The sequence below is a fragment of the Rhinoraja longicauda genome, chromosome 5 (genome assembly GCF_053455715.1).
Source record: "Rhinoraja longicauda isolate Sanriku21f chromosome 5, sRhiLon1.1, whole genome shotgun sequence".
Classification (NCBI taxonomy): domain Eukaryota; kingdom Metazoa; phylum Chordata; class Chondrichthyes; order Rajiformes; family Arhynchobatidae; genus Rhinoraja; species Rhinoraja longicauda.
Genome location: NC_135957.1, coordinates 53,912,587 through 53,929,109, shown reverse-complemented (window position 1 = coordinate 53,929,109; position 16,523 = coordinate 53,912,587). Strand labels below are relative to the sequence as shown.

Genomic DNA, 16,523 nt, shown 5'->3' with positions numbered 1-16,523 from the left:
ACCACTATTTCTAAATATACTATCAAAATATTAAACTGCACTTAAATTATTCCAAAATTCCTCCAGTTCTGTTAGGACGACAGGAGGAAACGAAGTTGGTGCCTTCTCCCACCATCATTTGATTTTTGTTGTTGAAACACATACTTTAAACGATAAAATTATAAAAACATTAACCTGAGTACTGAATGAAGTCTGAGATTTTTGAGCTAGGTAGGTCATTCCCCTGAGACATCTTTGTCGCAGGCTTTTTTCTTCCCAAAATCTCTTTCTTTGTTCAGTGTCGCCACTAGCTGAAGGATTTCAGGATGATTAAATTTTCCTGTAAATCAAAATCAGGAAAATATCAGATTAAAACTCTATGAAATTAAACTTTCACTTCGTAAGGATCACTAATCAACTAACTTAAACTTTCCTCCAGTGCCGTTTTAAACAATGTACCAATGAGTAAAGATAAGCTTTTCGCTGTAACCTTAATTAGAAAATGCTTTGGAGGAGGACCAGCAATTTACCAACATCTATGCCACCCAGCACAAAATGCTGGAAATACTGCAGGTCAAGAACATTTGTGAAAAGAATTGAAAATTAATGTTTCACTCAAAAAACATTTGCCAGCATTAAAGATTGCATGCCAAGTAAAGGTAGTGATTGGAAGAATCTTGAACAAGTTGGGCAATCTCAAGATGATACCTATTTAAGATGACCAGGTGGAGTTGAAGGCAATGATCTAATCAACCAACCAAGCTCGGGAACGAATGCCGTACTCTTATTTCTAATGTTACTAAATGCCTTTTGTTAAAAATACAACAAAATTAACCTTTTGTTGAATCATAAAATTCCTGTAAGTGGCCAGGCTTTTCTTCCATCTCTTCATATTCAAAAGCTTGTACAATCATTTCAAGTCGATCTAGATCTTTCACATATTTGGCTTCATTACTTGATTGGTTTTCATATTCCTGTAAAAAGATAATTCAAATATATACTTTTCACTATTTTCTTTTGCTATTAAAAAAACCGAAAACAATGCATGAATTAAATTATCTGCAGTCCTGTTACACCTGCTCTGTGCACACCATTAAAGCTAGAGGCTGCAACTATGATGTACAATTGAACTACTTAGCTTTCATCATATTTGGCAGTTCTGTTCTGCAAACTTCACTGTCAGCCCAAACCTACTGCAAGTCACAATCATTCGAATGGCTTTCTCTGGGCGTTAATCCATCCTCTAAAACCTTTTGCTCCATCTTCCAGAAGGGTTCAAGAATTGCTCACGGTGTTAAGTCAAAACCATTTGCACATTTCTAAGCTTCTCAATAATCCATCCCTAAACTCTCACCTGAATTTCTCAAAAATAATTTATTTCCATAGAATAACCCTATTTCCAAACCCTCAACTTCCCTTCTATTCAAACACTCTTTCCTGACAACACAACATTTAGTCCAACATTTTTCTTCAAGGCAGCTGAGATCATTCAATCCACTTATAAAACAAATATTTCCATCTTTAACCTTCCTTCAACTGTTAAGAACCCAAGCATAATCACAAACTTCAACAGCATGTCAATCTTGCCTTTAATAATCTATTGTTACCTCTGTTAATCAAACAGTCAAAGCACTCTTGCATATGGCAGTGAAGATGATGATCAATTCTTTAGTGCTTTCATCTCACACCTTCAATTCCACTATGTTCAGCCCTGGCAGCCAAGAACATCAGACAAAATGTGAACCTTGTGTGACCTTTTTCTAGGCCTTGTGTTTTCTACATATGCCAGAATTTCTTACATTTGCACAGACAAGGGGAATACGTAGAATGGAAGAAATTGTAGGTGTAAGCCACACAAATTCTACTCCACCATTAAATAAGATCACAACAGACTCAAGCTCTTTGCCCCATTTTGAGATTTCCCCACCAAATGAAACATCCTCAAAGCTGAATGGAGTGATCTAGCCCCAACCCACCAAACTTAGAGCACACAAAGGTTTGTAGAAAACGTATGATCTATTTATGAATGAGGCTAATGATACTGAATCCAAGCAATATACATCACACAAATCTCAAAACTGACAGAAATCTAAAATAGGAGATGGTACAAAAGGACTGCCTATTATAAATATGCAGACGTACAACAGTCTGGTCAGTTTGTTTTTTTCTACATAATGATGTAGACCAAAGAATCAATTTCCTTATTTTTAAAAAATTACAGTCCCTCATTAGTGAACCCTCCCATCGGGATTTATAAACTGCAAGAATGAGAGATAAATTCTTGTCTCTTGACACAACTTTGTTCCATGCCACCAATTTTAATACACCTACTGCCCTTGTGTCAGTAACTCATTGCAGTCCTGAGGCCTTCTTTGCAATATCCAGAATTGTGTAGTTCAATGAAGGATTATAGTTATTGCTTTTTATAAGCATCTTTGAAAAAGGTCTATGCTTTCTGCAGTATGTTATTTTTAAACGTAACTTGATAATGAAAGTAATAATGCACAACGTTTACAATTTGACTCTTGAGAAAACCTGCATTTTCACAAAATGATGGTGCACGGGGGGGGGGGGGGGGGATTATCTCATTGTGCTGGACATTTACAAAATCAAAAACAGAAATAATTCAACCTGCAGCTCACCTGCCAAAGTTCCAGAATCTCTTTTCCCACCTCGTTGCTTAAGAGTCCTGTTAAATATTTCATAGCCTCCTAAGGGAAAATGTGAACAGTTCTGCATCAATGCATATAATCTAAAAGAAACAATAATTTATATACAGCAGCTTTCAAAGTGCACTACAGAGTAAGCACATGGTTAAAGCATTTCCCTCTGGAAATGGCAGGCTCAGAATACTGCTGACACTTTTTCCATGTTAACGCATTACTGTTTTCCTCATTTTCACACCTGGTGTGCTTCTGCAAATCTAATGATGTTTATACTCCAATATGGAGACATTACTTTGCTCTCTTATTGTCCCCATTGCCTTTTCCCGAATACCTTTTGAGCTCAGTTTTCCATAAGGGTGGTCAATCACTCCCTTTCAGTATTCTGTGCTTTACCTTTCAGTTTTCAAACTTTGTTACAAAATTATGACTATTTATATTTTCCCTTTATAAATTAAATGATCTCTTTAAAAATTTATATACAATGTATGCAGCAGCAAAACTGCACTCGAGGGCAAAAATGCACATAATAATCTTCCATGTTCTTTCAACGGTATCAATGAAATCCAAGTGTTTCATGAACAGAGCTCCCTTTTTGATCATCCCAATAGAATTAATTCTTTTCTAATAGGTTTCACAATGGCTCCAATAGACCACTCTATTCAGAGAGAAGAGCAGAAAAAAACATGGGATCATTTCTGGCTAGGTTTTGAAAGTTGTTCCAACATTTGTGGCTGCTCTGTTGATATATTTTTTTTAATTGCATTCAAAACATGAACCCGAAAATGAGTAATATTCGGAAGCACCCACTTGGGAATTTCAACCAGGGAAGACTCTGTTGGAACCTACTTCTTCTCTTCTATGTTTTTCCTCTTTACTAATGTTGTCTTTTGGTGCTATATCCCCCACAATGCACTCTGCCATGTCATGAACCAGGGCTAATTTGATGCATCTGCAAAGAAATGGATGCAAAATGTAAGAAAAAAAAGCTGAAGGCAGCAGTTGGCCCCTTAAGATCATCCCACCATTCAATGCTATCTTGGCTGATCCAATCCTGATCTCAATGCCACCTTCCCATTCTCTCCTATACCACAGAAAGTAGAACATGGAGCAGTACTGCTCAAGGACAGGCCCTTTGGACAAAATGTTTGTGCTAAACACAATCACCTCTATATGCACATGACCAATATCCACCTTAATGCTTCACTGAATATCTGTATGCTCATCTAAAAGCCTCTTAAATGCCACCACCACTATCTGCCTCCATCACCACTCCTGGCAGCAGATTCCTAGCAAGGTCTGTGTAAATAAAAACCTTGCCCTTCCCATTTCTTTTAAACCTTCCCCCCTCTAACTTTAAAGAGACGCCCTCTAGTCTTTGAAATGTACTCCTCAGGAAAAAAGTACTGACCACCTTATGAATGCCTCATAAATTTATATATCTACGAGGTCACCCCTCAACCTCTGATGCTCCAGAGAAAACAATTCAAGTTTGTCCAACCTCTCCAAGCTAATACCGTCTAATCCAGGCAGCACCCTGCTAACCACATCTGGCTCCTTTCCAAAGCCTTCATATCCTTCCCTGAAATTAGGCAACCAGAACTGTACACAAACTCCAAATGTGCCTTTAAAATTTGCAACATAATTTCCCGATTTTTATATTCAAAGACCTGACTGATGAAGGCAAGCATACCATATATCCTCTTTAACACTATCTACTTGTATTGCCACTTTCAGCAAGCTATGGACTTTGACCCCAATATCATCTCTGTACATCAATGCTGTGAAGGCTTTTGCCATTAACGGTGTACATATCCCTTACATTCAACCTACTTATTTGCAATACCTCACATTTGCTCAGCTTAATCACCACCTGCCATTTCTTTGCTAATTTCTGTAGTTAATCTATATCCTAATGTATTAGAAACATAAAAAATGGCAGCTAGCACCGCCATTCAATATGATCATGGTTGATCATTTAAAATCAGTACCCTGTTCCTGCTTTTTCCCCATATCCCTTGATTCCTTTAGCCCTAAGAGTCAAATCTAACTCCTTCTTGAAAACATCCAGTGATTTGGCCTCCACTATCTTCTGTGGCAGAGAATTCCAGATTCACAACTCTGGGTGAAAAAGTTTTTCCTCATCTAAGTCCTAAATGGCCTACCCATTATTCTTAACCTGTGACCCCCTGGTTCTGGACTCCCCCCAACATCGGGGGAATTTTTTTTGCATCTAGCCTGTCCAATTCTTTAAGAATTTTATATGTTTCTATGAGACCTACTCTCATCCTTCTAAATTCCAGTGAATACATAACCTCACATTTATCCATATTTTACTACATCTGCCATGCATCTGCCCACTCACCCAACCTATCCAAGTCACCCTGCAGCCTCATAGCATCCTCCTCGCAGCTCACACTGCCACCCAGCTTTGTGTCATCCGCAAACATGGAGATGTCACCTTTAATTCCCTCGTCTAAATCGTTAATATATATTGTAAATAACTGGGGTCCCAGCACTGAGCCTTGCAGCACCCCACTAGTCACTGTCTGCCATTCTGAAAAGGACCCGTTAATTCCTACCCTTTGCTTCCTGCCCGCTAACCAGTTCTCTATCCATGTCAATACCCTACACCCAATACCAAGTGCTCTAATTTTGCACACTAATCTCTTGTGTGGGACCTTGTCAAAGGCTTTTTGAAAGTTCAGATACACCACATCCACTGGCTCTCCCTTATCCATTCTACTTGTTACAGCCTCAAAAAATTCCAGAAGATTCTTTGACAACCTTTCGCAATATCTGCAACTCCTCAATTTTGGTGTAATCTGCAAGCTTACTAAAACACATCTACGTTTACATAATTTATATACATCACAAGCAACTGAGGTCCCAGCACAGCTCACTGCAGAATACCACCGGCTACAGACCTCCATCCATTAAGTTTGATGTAGACAACCTCTACTGCCCTACCCTCATCAATCACCTTCATCAGCTCCTCAAACAAAAACTAAATCAAGTTAGTAAGACATGACCTGCCTGGGGCAAAACCATGCTGTCTGCCCCTAATTAACCCATTACCTTCCAAATGCAAGTAAATCCTATCCCGAAGAATCCTCTCCTATAGCTTTCCTACCACTAATGTAAAGCTCACTGGTCTATCATTTCCTGGAATATCTCTACTTCCATTCTTGCCTCTCTCAATAACCTAGGGATTTATCCACCTTAATACTTCAAGAGCCCTATCTTGATCTTAAACTGCCCTAGCACATTAATATATCCCACTGATCTCATTATCTTCCCTATCCTTCTCCTTGGTGAATACAGATGGAAAATACTAATTTAGTACTTTGCCTACATCCTCTGACTCAAAGCACACATATCAGCCTTCTCGCTAGTTATCCACTTGTTTCTAATGTATGTTATAGAAAGCCTTGGGGATTTCTTTAATCCTACTTGCATATGACATTTCATGGCACCTTTTTGCCCTTCTAATTCCCTGCTTGAGCTCTCTCCTGCTTGCTTCATATTCCTTCATGTTTTTTTTTCTTTTTGAGCAAATTTACTATTTCGCTGGTCATCCAAGGTCTCCCCACCTTGCCATCTCATCTCTCTTCCTCACTGGAAAATGCTGGTCCTGAACTCTAATTAACCAGTCTTTAAATAACTTCCACATGTCTGATGTGGATTTACCCAAAAAAAGGCTGCTCCCAATTTACTCTCAAAGCATGTCCCATCTAAGTCTTTTGCACCAACGAAGATCCCATTAAATATTGGGGAAGTTAAAATCACTCACATCAGACCCGTTTTAATCTTACCGTAATCTGTCCACATAGCTGTTCTTGTATCTCCTGATGACTATTAAGAGGTCTATAGTTTAATCCAATTAGAATGATTGCACCTTTCTTATTTTTGAATTTCACCCATGTTGCCTCAGTAAATGAACTCTCCAGTATGTCCGCTCTGAATGCCACTGTGACAGTCACCCTGATTAGTAATGCAACTCCTCCATCTCTTTTCCCTCCCTTTCTATCACATCTGAAGCATCAAAACCTAGAACACTCAACTGTTAGTCCTATCCCTCTCGCACAACATAGTTGTAACAAAACAACATAATGACCACAACAACATAGTTCCGAGCACTGGTCCAGGCTCCAAGTTCATCTGTTTTACCTCCATAATACTCCTTTCATTGAAATAAACACACTTCAGCCCATCATTTTCAGCATGTTCATTAAACTCTCTCTGCCTGCTCATCATTTGAGACCTGGCCCTAATCTTTGTAGTTCACTTCCTGCAAATACCATGAACCTTCTTAAGTAAGTCAAGTCAAATTTATTTGTCACATACACATACTCGATGTGCAGTGAAATGAAAGTGGCAATGCTGAGAGTATTAGATCAAATTCAGATATTTATGGCTACAACACTAAACATACAACCAATAAAATTTCTTTATATGCGGATGATGTATTAATATATATTACAAAGCCAGAAATTAGCATTCCGAATTTATTAAATCTCATAACTCAATTTGGTTCATTTTCAGGTTATAGAATTAACTGGTATAAAAGTGAAATTATGCCAATAATGGAGCATAATCCGGCCATACTTCAACAATTTCCTTTCAAAATTGCCTATGAAAAGTTTAAATATCTTGGAATTTACGTGACTAGGAAATATACTTCTTTATTTAAATCAAATTTTCCTCCTTTACTTGCTAAATTACACAGAAATATCCAATTTTGGAAAACACTTCCTATATCATTAGTTGGTCGTAGTAATGCTATAAAGATGATCTTTCTTCCACAGCTACTATACTTATTTCAAGCAATTCCGATCTACCTTCCAAAAAAGTTTTTTTTTAAAATTGATTCAATTGTTACTAATTTTATTTGGGACTACAAGACTCATAGAATAAATAAAAGACACTTATGTAAGTCTAAAATTAATGGAGGAATTGCTTTACCTAACTTTTTATTTTATTATTGGGCGGTTAATATTAAAAATATAACCTGCTGGTTGGATGATTTTGATCAACAACCGGATTGGTTAAAGATGGAGAAAGAGGATTGTTTACCATTCGATATTGGTGCGATCCTCTTAGCTCCAATAAATTTAAATAAAAAAACATATGGAGGTAATCCCATTATACATAGTGTTATCCGTACCTGGAAACAATTAAAGCTTACGTTAAAATTGAGTAAATTATCTGTTTTCCTTCCTATTGCGAATAATCCCTCTTTTAAACCGTCTGTCTTAGATAGAGGCTTTGCTCAATGGAAAAGTTATGGAATCAAAAGGGTGGGAGATCTTTATCATAAGGGAACTTTTCTTTCGTTTCAGGAGTTACAGCAGAAGTACGGATTACATGTTAATAATTATTTTAGATATTTACAACTTAGAGATTATGTAAAATCACACATGCAAGAATATAAGTTTAGAGGTCCAGAAACACTTGATGTATGCCTGAATCGACATTATAACTCAAATAAATTAATATCTTTTATTTACAATATTCTCCTTGACATTGACATTCCGTCATCAGAATCTTATAGACGAGCATGGGAGGACGAATTGAATCAATTTATAATGCAAGATATATGGGATGAAAGTTTACAACATATACATCACTGTTCATTGAATACTAGACATTCCTTAATACAATTTAAAATAATACATAGATTACATTATTCGAAGACGAAATTAAATAGGATTTTTCCTAGTATCTCTCCTATTTGTGATAAATGTCAATTTCAAGAAGCTAATTTAACTCATATTTTCGTAACTTGTATAAAAATGCAAAACTTCTGGTTGGAGATTTTTAAAATAGTTTCTAAAGTTATTAATAAAAAATTAGATATGGACCCAAAATTAATTATATTAGGATTATCAGAACATACTACAAATTTTACAGTAAGTCAGGTACATTTTCTTGATTACAGTCTAATAACTGCGAAAAAACTAATACTTAAATTTTGGAAAAAACCAATAACCCCCACAATTAAAATGTGGACTATGGAAATGACAGAGACCCTGCATTTGGAAAAAATAAGGTTTGCCTTAATCGACAAACCTGAGTTATTTTTAAAAATATGGTCTCCATTTATTGAATTTTTAGAAAAGTAAATGGGTTTGGCACAGGACTAAAATAAAAAAAAATTTAAATAAAAAGTTGAAACTTGAGTTGGGGGTTGGATGTACAGCTGTGGTTTTTGTCTCCCGGATCTACTCCCGTTAATTTTTATTGTTAGATCCTTTTTAAAAAATTTTTTTTTTTTTTTAACCCTCTTACTCTCTCTCCCCAAGTTTATAGTTTTATATTTTTATTTTTACTTTCTCTCTTCAAAAATTTAAAAATGGAAGCTATGTAAGAACTTTGTAACAAATGTGTTTTTTCTTATTTCGATTTGTACATATGCTTTTCAAAAATAAAATATTAAAATAAAAAAAAATAAAAAAATAAAAAAAGTGGCAATGCCTGCGGGTTGTGCACAAAAATAATTACAGTTACAGCATATAAATAAAGTTAATAAGTTACTAAACATAGCACAAAAAGTGTCGACAAAAATTTAGTCTCTGGGGTTATCAAAGTTGACAGTCCTGATGGCCTGTGGGAAGAAGCTCCGTCTCATCCTCTCCGTTTTCACAGCGTGACAGCGGAGGCGTTTGCCTGACCGTAGCATCTGGAACAGTCCGTTACTGGGGTGGCAGGGGTCCCTCATGATCTTGCTTGCTCTGGATCTGCACCTCCTGATGTATAGGTCCTGCAGGGGGACGAGTGTAGTTCCCATGGTGCAGGGCCATCCTGTCCTGGGCAGAGCTGTTCCCAAACCAGACTGTAATGTTGCCGGACAGGATGCTCTCTACAGCCCCAGAGTAGAAGCAATGAAGGATCCTCAGCGACACTCTGAATTTCCTCAGTTGTCTAAGGTGGTAAAGGCGCTGCTTAGCCTTACCCACCAGTGCGGCAATGTGCGTTGCCCACGTCAGATCCTCTGCGATGCGGACTCCCAAGTATTTGAAACTGCTCACCCTATCCACAATAGACCCATTTATCTCCAGTGGCGTGTACGTCCTTGGATGTTTAGCCCTTCTGAAGTCCACAATCAGCTCCTTTGTTTTAGTGACATTCAAGAGGAGGCTATTGTCCTGACACCAGAGTGCCAGATCAGCCACCTCCTCCCGGTAGGCCTTCTCATCGTTGTTGGAGATCCGGCCCACCACCACAGTGTCATCAGCAAACTTGATGATGGAGTTTGAGCTGAACCTGGCCCTACAGTCATGTGTGTACATGGAGTACAGTAGGGGGCTAAGGACGCAGCCCTGGGGGGATCCTATGTTCAGGGTGAGGGAGCTAGATGTGTGTTCCCCCATCCTGACCACTTGGGGCCTGGCAGTGAGAAAGTCCAGGACCCAGGCACACAGAGGGGTGCTAAGCCCCAGTTCCAGCAGCTTCTCAACCAGTCTGCTGGGGACTATTGTGTTGAATGCTGAACTAAAGTCAATGAACAGCATCCTCACATAGCCCCCCTGGCTGTCCAGATGAGAGAGAGCGGTGTGTAGAACCTGGGAGACCGCATCATCCGTGGACCTGTTCGGACGGTATGCGAACTGTAGTGGGTCCATGTTGCGAGGAAGGAGGGCGCAGATGTGCTTCTTGACTAGCCTCTCCAAGCATTTCATGACAACCGAGGTGAGGGCCACCGGTCGGTAGTCATTTAAACACGCTGGAGAGGCATTCTTTGGCACCGGTACAATGATGGATCTTTTGAAGCATGCAGGGACCACGGACTTTGCCAAGGAGAGGTTGAATATTGTGGTGAGCACTGGAGCAAGCTGAGTAGCACAAGACTTTAGTACTCGCCCAGATATACCATCGTAATTGCTGCACCTGCATGCTAACGCCTTGTTTTATGTACTAAGGTCCCCAGATCTCTTTGGATTGCAACATTTTATAGTCTCTCTCTATTTAAATAATAATTTGCTTTTTTCATCCTTCCGTCCAATGATGACCTCACATTTTCCCATATTATACTCCATTTTGCCCACGCTGCACATATGTACATTCATTTACAGGCTTCTTGTCCTTGCTAACACACCTGTGTAATACCATTGGCTAGTGTACCATAAGCAAATTTGGCTTTGGTATACATGTTTCCCTCATACAAGTCATTAACATAGATTAATAGTTGAGATCCACAAGCACGCCACAAGTTACTGAGCTGCCAGAAGAAGTGGTGGAGGCAGGTACAATAACAACATTTAAAAGACATTTGTACAGGTACATGGAAGATGAATAAGGACCAAATATGGGCAAATGAACGCAGCTTAGATATGCATCTTAGTCGACATGGACGAGTTGGGCTGAAGGGCTTGTTTCTGTGCTGTATGAATGACTTTAAACTTCATGATTGACCCCCTCAGCTTGGAGCCCTCACATTCTACCCTGCACTATGGACCCCTCAAGCTGTATTCCTCATGTATATAAAAAGAGCTGACAGAGGAAGTGATGGAGGCTGATACAATAACATTTAAAAGTCATTTGAAGAGGTACATAGATAGGAAAGGTTTAGAGGGATTTGGATCAAACACAGGCAAATGAGATTAGCTTAGATGGGTATCTTAGCCAGCACGGACAGGTTGGACTAAAGGGCCTGTTTCCATATTATATGTCCTTATGACCCAGAGATATGTCCATCTATAGCTCCATTAGCATGCCTCCCAGCCTTATTGTAGTGACTTTTATATTCTCCCACTCTTGAACCCCCCATGGTCGCCATTTAGTCTTGGAATATTTTTAATATCTTTAACCGTGAAGACCATTTTAAAAAAATGTACCTCTTGTCATTTCTCTATTTCCCATTCTTAATTCTTCAGTTTGATTCTCAAATGGTCTAACATTTAGTTCAAAAATACAGCATGGAAAAGGTCCCTTCAACACAGTGAGGCCATGCTGACCATCCATCACTAATTCAAACCAGTTCTATGTTATCCCACTTTTCATCCCCTACACATTAAGAACAATTTTACCGAGGCCAATTAACCTACAAAACAAACGGTCTTTGGGATGTGAAGGTAACCAGAACACCCAGAGGAAACCCACGAGGGCACAGGGAGAGCATGCAAACATCATACAGATGGCACCCAGGTTCAGGATCAAACCCAGATCTCTAGCGCTGTGAAGTAGCAGCTCGACAAGCTGTGCCACCCATTGATTTAACTACTGCTTTTTTAAATCTCTTGAGGTTCTCATTGCCTTTGTTATTTTCTAGTATACACTCGTATTCTATTGTCTTCCTCTATAATAATTTTTAATCATTCAATTTGATGCTATCCTTAAATTTCTTAGAACCTACCGGAATAAAATAAAATGTCTGTTAAATCTTTGCTGTTCAAATAAACAAAGCCTCGTGAAGAGAACATAATTCAAGAGTCTTCAATATAAAATTACTTTTCCAAAGATTTAGTGTACTAAACAGAATTATAAAATAAATTAGTGAAACAGAACAATCATAAGATAGTTTCACAGCAGAGTATCATTGCTTCAAACAAATCCAGCGGATTCATTTCCAAACAGACCAATCGTACCAAATATGTACCAATTCCAATTACAGTATTATACTTTAAATAAACATGCTTCAAAAAGCTCATTTGAGGTACTATACCTTTCTTTGCTGAGTTTTTGATCTTCAATTAAGAATGCCATAATAGCCATCCGGTACATATGGTCTGACACACTCTCTGGCTTTTTCACATTTTTATATACCCAACCTGTTCGGGGTACTCTCTATAGAAACAAACAGATTTATTCACATTTTCAGATTAATTTCAATGTATTCAATCTGTTCAGTGGCATCTATATTTACTCAAAATGCTGGTGATATCTAGATTCTGTGGACAAAGTAACAGCCTCCACAGGGATTTCCTCTTCACCCAACATAAATTCAGCCAGTGAGCTGTGGATACTCTGGGATTGTGGTGTCCACATCACTTTCGTATGCTATAGATTTCTGAGGGACAGCATTGCCCTCGTCTCATCACTTAAAAAAGTCTAAATTCCTATTTCAATTGTGTAGCAGCATAAGAGAGGACGTGGAGGAAGTAATTTGGAAGCAAATGCTCAAGGGTAAAATGACAGGTAACACATGTGAGTCTTTTAAAGAATAGTTAGTAAGAGTTCAAAACCACCATATTCAGATGAGGGTGAATAGCAAAGATGGCAAGCTTGGATGACAAGGGATGGTGTAGATTTGATAAGGAAAAAAAAGGAAATGTATTGCACATATAGACAACTGGATATCGCATATTTTCAGATTCCTTTCAATATATATTCAAACGTGTACACTTGCAATTACAAATTACAGTGTGTGTCTGAGAGAACATAGGAGGGCAAAAGGTTTACAAAATAACTGGCAAGTAAGATTAAACAGAATCCATAAGTACATCAGAAGCAAGAGGATAGTCAGGCATAAAGTGGACCAGAATATAATCTGTGTGTGGACCCAGGCGATACGGACAAAATGCAAATTGACTATTTCACATCTACATTCACATAGGAGAAGGATATGGAAGATAGTGAGTTCAGGGAAGGACACATAGCTAAGCTGGAACTGATGAGTATGAAGGAGAAAGTGCTACATGTTGCGGTTTGCACAAGGGTTGGTAAATTCCTCAGCGCCAGATGAGATCTATACCAGGTTGCTCTGGGAAGCGAGGGAGGATATAGCTGAGGCCCTGACAGACATTTTCCCATCTTCTTAGCCATGGATGAGGTGCCAGAAGAGTGCAGGATAACTAATGTTCCTTTATTTGAGGAGGGAAGCAGGTGTAAGACAGCTGTCTACAGGCTGTTGAGCATTAGGTCAGTGAAAAGGCAGGGATTGATCAAGGATAGTCAGCATGGATTTGAGAGGGGAAAGTCTGTCACTAATTTGAGTTTTATGATGAGGTAAAAGATCACAGTCCAAAGCCGTACAGGTTTGTATGGCATTGGTAAAATTGTAAATTGTCCCCAGTGTGTAGGGATAGTGTTAGTGTAAGGGGTGATCACTGGTCAGCATTGTTTCCGTGGGCTGAGGGGCCAGTTTCCAAGCTGTATCTCTAAAGTACGAGAGAAAGGTAGAAAACAACGTCTTTCATTGTATCTGTTACATGTGACAATAATAGAAAAATAATTAACCACGACAGTTAAGTATGTAAACGAACACTTGAATCGTCAAGGCAAATAGGATATATCGTTATGGATATAGTGGGACGAAGGGCCCGTTTCTGTGCTTTGGACCTAATGATTCCAGTGTCGATGTGCGGACAAAGAGTGGACATGTGTGTTAGTGGTAAAACATGCGCCTGTAAGAATTGAACAGCGTGTGAATTTATTAACGTGGAATTTTACCAACAGGGCACAGACTTGCAAAAACGGCGATAGTCACTGATGCAGAGGATATGTATGAAACGTATTGGCCAAGCCAAATCGCCCTTTCCCTTCCTCCTTCGACGCGTAACTCTTTGCAGGGGGGACATTCAACCCAAAGACTTGCAAAGGAGACCCCGAGTATTGCCGCGCGGCTGCCGGCGGGTGGCGCGCGGTGCCTTGGAACCCCCGCATGGATGGGAAACAATGCTTTGGAACCCCGCGTGGACGGGAAACAACGCTATGGAACCCCGCGTGGACGGGAAACAATGCTTTGGAACCCCGCGTGGACGGGAAACAATGCTTTAAAACCCCGCGTGAACGGGAAACAATGCTTTAGAACCCCGCGTGGACGGGAAACAATACTTTGGAACCCCGCGTGGATGAGAAACAATACTTTGGAACCCCGCGTGGATGGGAAACAATGCTTTAGAACCCCGCGTGGACGGGAAACAATGCTTTAGAACCCCGCGTGGACGGGAAACAATGCTTTGGAACCCCGCGTGGACGGGAAACAATGCTTTAGAGCCCCACGTGGACGGGAAACAATACTTTGGAGCCCCACGTGGATGGGAACTATGGCCTGTGTTCCAGGCAGGGTGTCGCAGAGCACCTGGGTGAGGTGCAGATGCCAATGCAGAATGTGCAGTACACTGAAGATAGACACTAATTGCTGGAGTAACTCAGCGGGACAGGCAGCATCTCTGGAGAAAATGAATAGGTGACTCACCCATTCCTTCTATCCAGATATGCTGCCTGTCCCGCTGAGTTACTCCAGCATTTTGTGTCTATCTTCTGTATATGGAGAATTATCAGCCAGCCCTCACCTTCAGCTGCCCGATAAACCTGATGAACTGCAACAACTTAGCAGCATCCATAGAGCTCGCACACGCAGCCATCGCATCTGACCCGGAACTAGCGTCACAGCACGGCGTGCCGCAGGGTTCGTCCCGAATCAATGAGTGAGAACGATGCACGCTGCAGGTCTTGAGTCAAAAGTCTGGAGCTATTTCTATTTCCATAGATATGCGAAACAATGCATATGTGGAAATACAAAAGAACATAAAGCTGTTCAGTGTTTCAATGGGAGATTTGCTGCCATCGCAACATCAACGCTGAACATAATTTCGCACATTAAATTCCAAACCTAAAAGGGGACAGGTTATCTCCCTCTCAATCAGTTACGATTGTTTACAATTTCTTGCGCTCAATCTCCCAGCTCTGAACATGATTATTTGTCTCCTCGCTCCAAACTCAAGTTCACTGTATTTCGAGAACAAAGTCCTGGACCTTGGTCGCTTTGAACATCAGCAGTTTCTGACTTGTCACCAATTAATTTTTTTTAATTCTTTTTGCCCTGTGCATCAAAATGGATGAGCAGATGTTCCCCATACATGAAAATATTACATTTGGCCTCCCTCAGTCAAATCATTGATATAAATTGTGAATAGCTACATTCTAAGCTTCAATTCCTGGAATATTGCATTACCGAATAATGAAAGGCCTAGAAAGAGTGAACGTGGAGAGAATGTCCAAGAACCTTTTCAGTCAGAGAGTGGTGAAGGGGTGGAATTCTCTGCCTCAGAGGAGGCCAGTTCGTTGGATGCTTTCAAGAGAGAGCTGGATAGAGCTCTTAAGGATAGCGGAGTGAGGGGGTATGGGGAGAAGGCAGGAACGGGATACTGATTGAGAGTGATCAGCCATGATCGCATTGAATGGCGGTGCTGGCTCGAAGGGCTGAATGGCCTACTCCTGCACCTATTGTCTATTGTCTATTGTTTCCAGTAGGGGGAGTCTAGGCTCACCGGGTACAGGACATACCTTTTAGAATGGAGATGAGGAGGGTAGTCAGTGAGTGGAATACACTGCCACAGACGGCTGTGGATGCCGAGTCATTGGGTATTTTTAAAACAGAGATTAACAGGTTCTTGATTAGTAACGGTGTCAAGGAGAGAAAGCAGGAGAATAGGATTGAGAGGAGAATATAGATCAGCCACGATCGAATGGCGGAACAGACTCAATTGGCCGAATGGCCAAATCCTGCTCCTATTTCTTATGAACTTATCTCTTCATGTGATAACCTGAGAAAGATTATTTTGTTCCCACTTTTGGCTATCTGGGAATTCCCAATCTCAGTATTTTACTCATAACCTCCTGTGAGTGATTTTATAGAAAGCTTTCATGTCCACTGGTTAACCTCTTACCTAACCTAGCCAAGTCCTAACAGAACTTTGATGGATTTGCCAAATTTGATTTTGGGATTTATGGATATGGATAAGAGATTTGTCCCTATATACTGCAGCTGACTCTGCTCAGTCATAAGGTCATAAGGGATAGTAGAATTAGGCCATTCAGCCCATCACCATTCAATCATGGCTGATCTACCTCGCCCTCCAACAGTTCGAGAGCATGTGCCTCCAGATTCAGGAACAGTTTCTTTGCTGTTATCAGACTATTGATTGGATCTTTAAA

At 39.9% G+C, this 16,523-nt stretch overlaps 1 protein-coding gene across 1 annotated transcript in view; it reads right to left on the bottom strand.

Annotated features, from left to right (window-relative positions):
- Positions 1 to 14,950, bottom strand: part of hddc2 (HD domain containing 2) — a 33,875-nt gene extending 18,925 nt beyond the window's left edge. The window contains exons 1-6 of the mRNA XM_078399582.1: positions 14,879 to 14,950; positions 12,307 to 12,428; positions 3,492 to 3,594; positions 2,622 to 2,690; positions 815 to 953; positions 175 to 319 (exon numbers count right to left, since the gene is read on the bottom strand). Of these exons, the coding sequence (XP_078255708.1) occupies positions 216 to 319; positions 815 to 953; positions 2,622 to 2,690; positions 3,492 to 3,594; positions 12,307 to 12,428; positions 14,879 to 14,950 (609 nt within the window). The 3' untranslated portion in view covers positions 175 to 215. The remainder of the gene's footprint in view (positions 1 to 174; positions 320 to 814; positions 954 to 2,621; positions 2,691 to 3,491; positions 3,595 to 12,306; positions 12,429 to 14,878) is intronic.
- Positions 14,951 to 16,523: the final 1,573 nt, after the last annotated feature.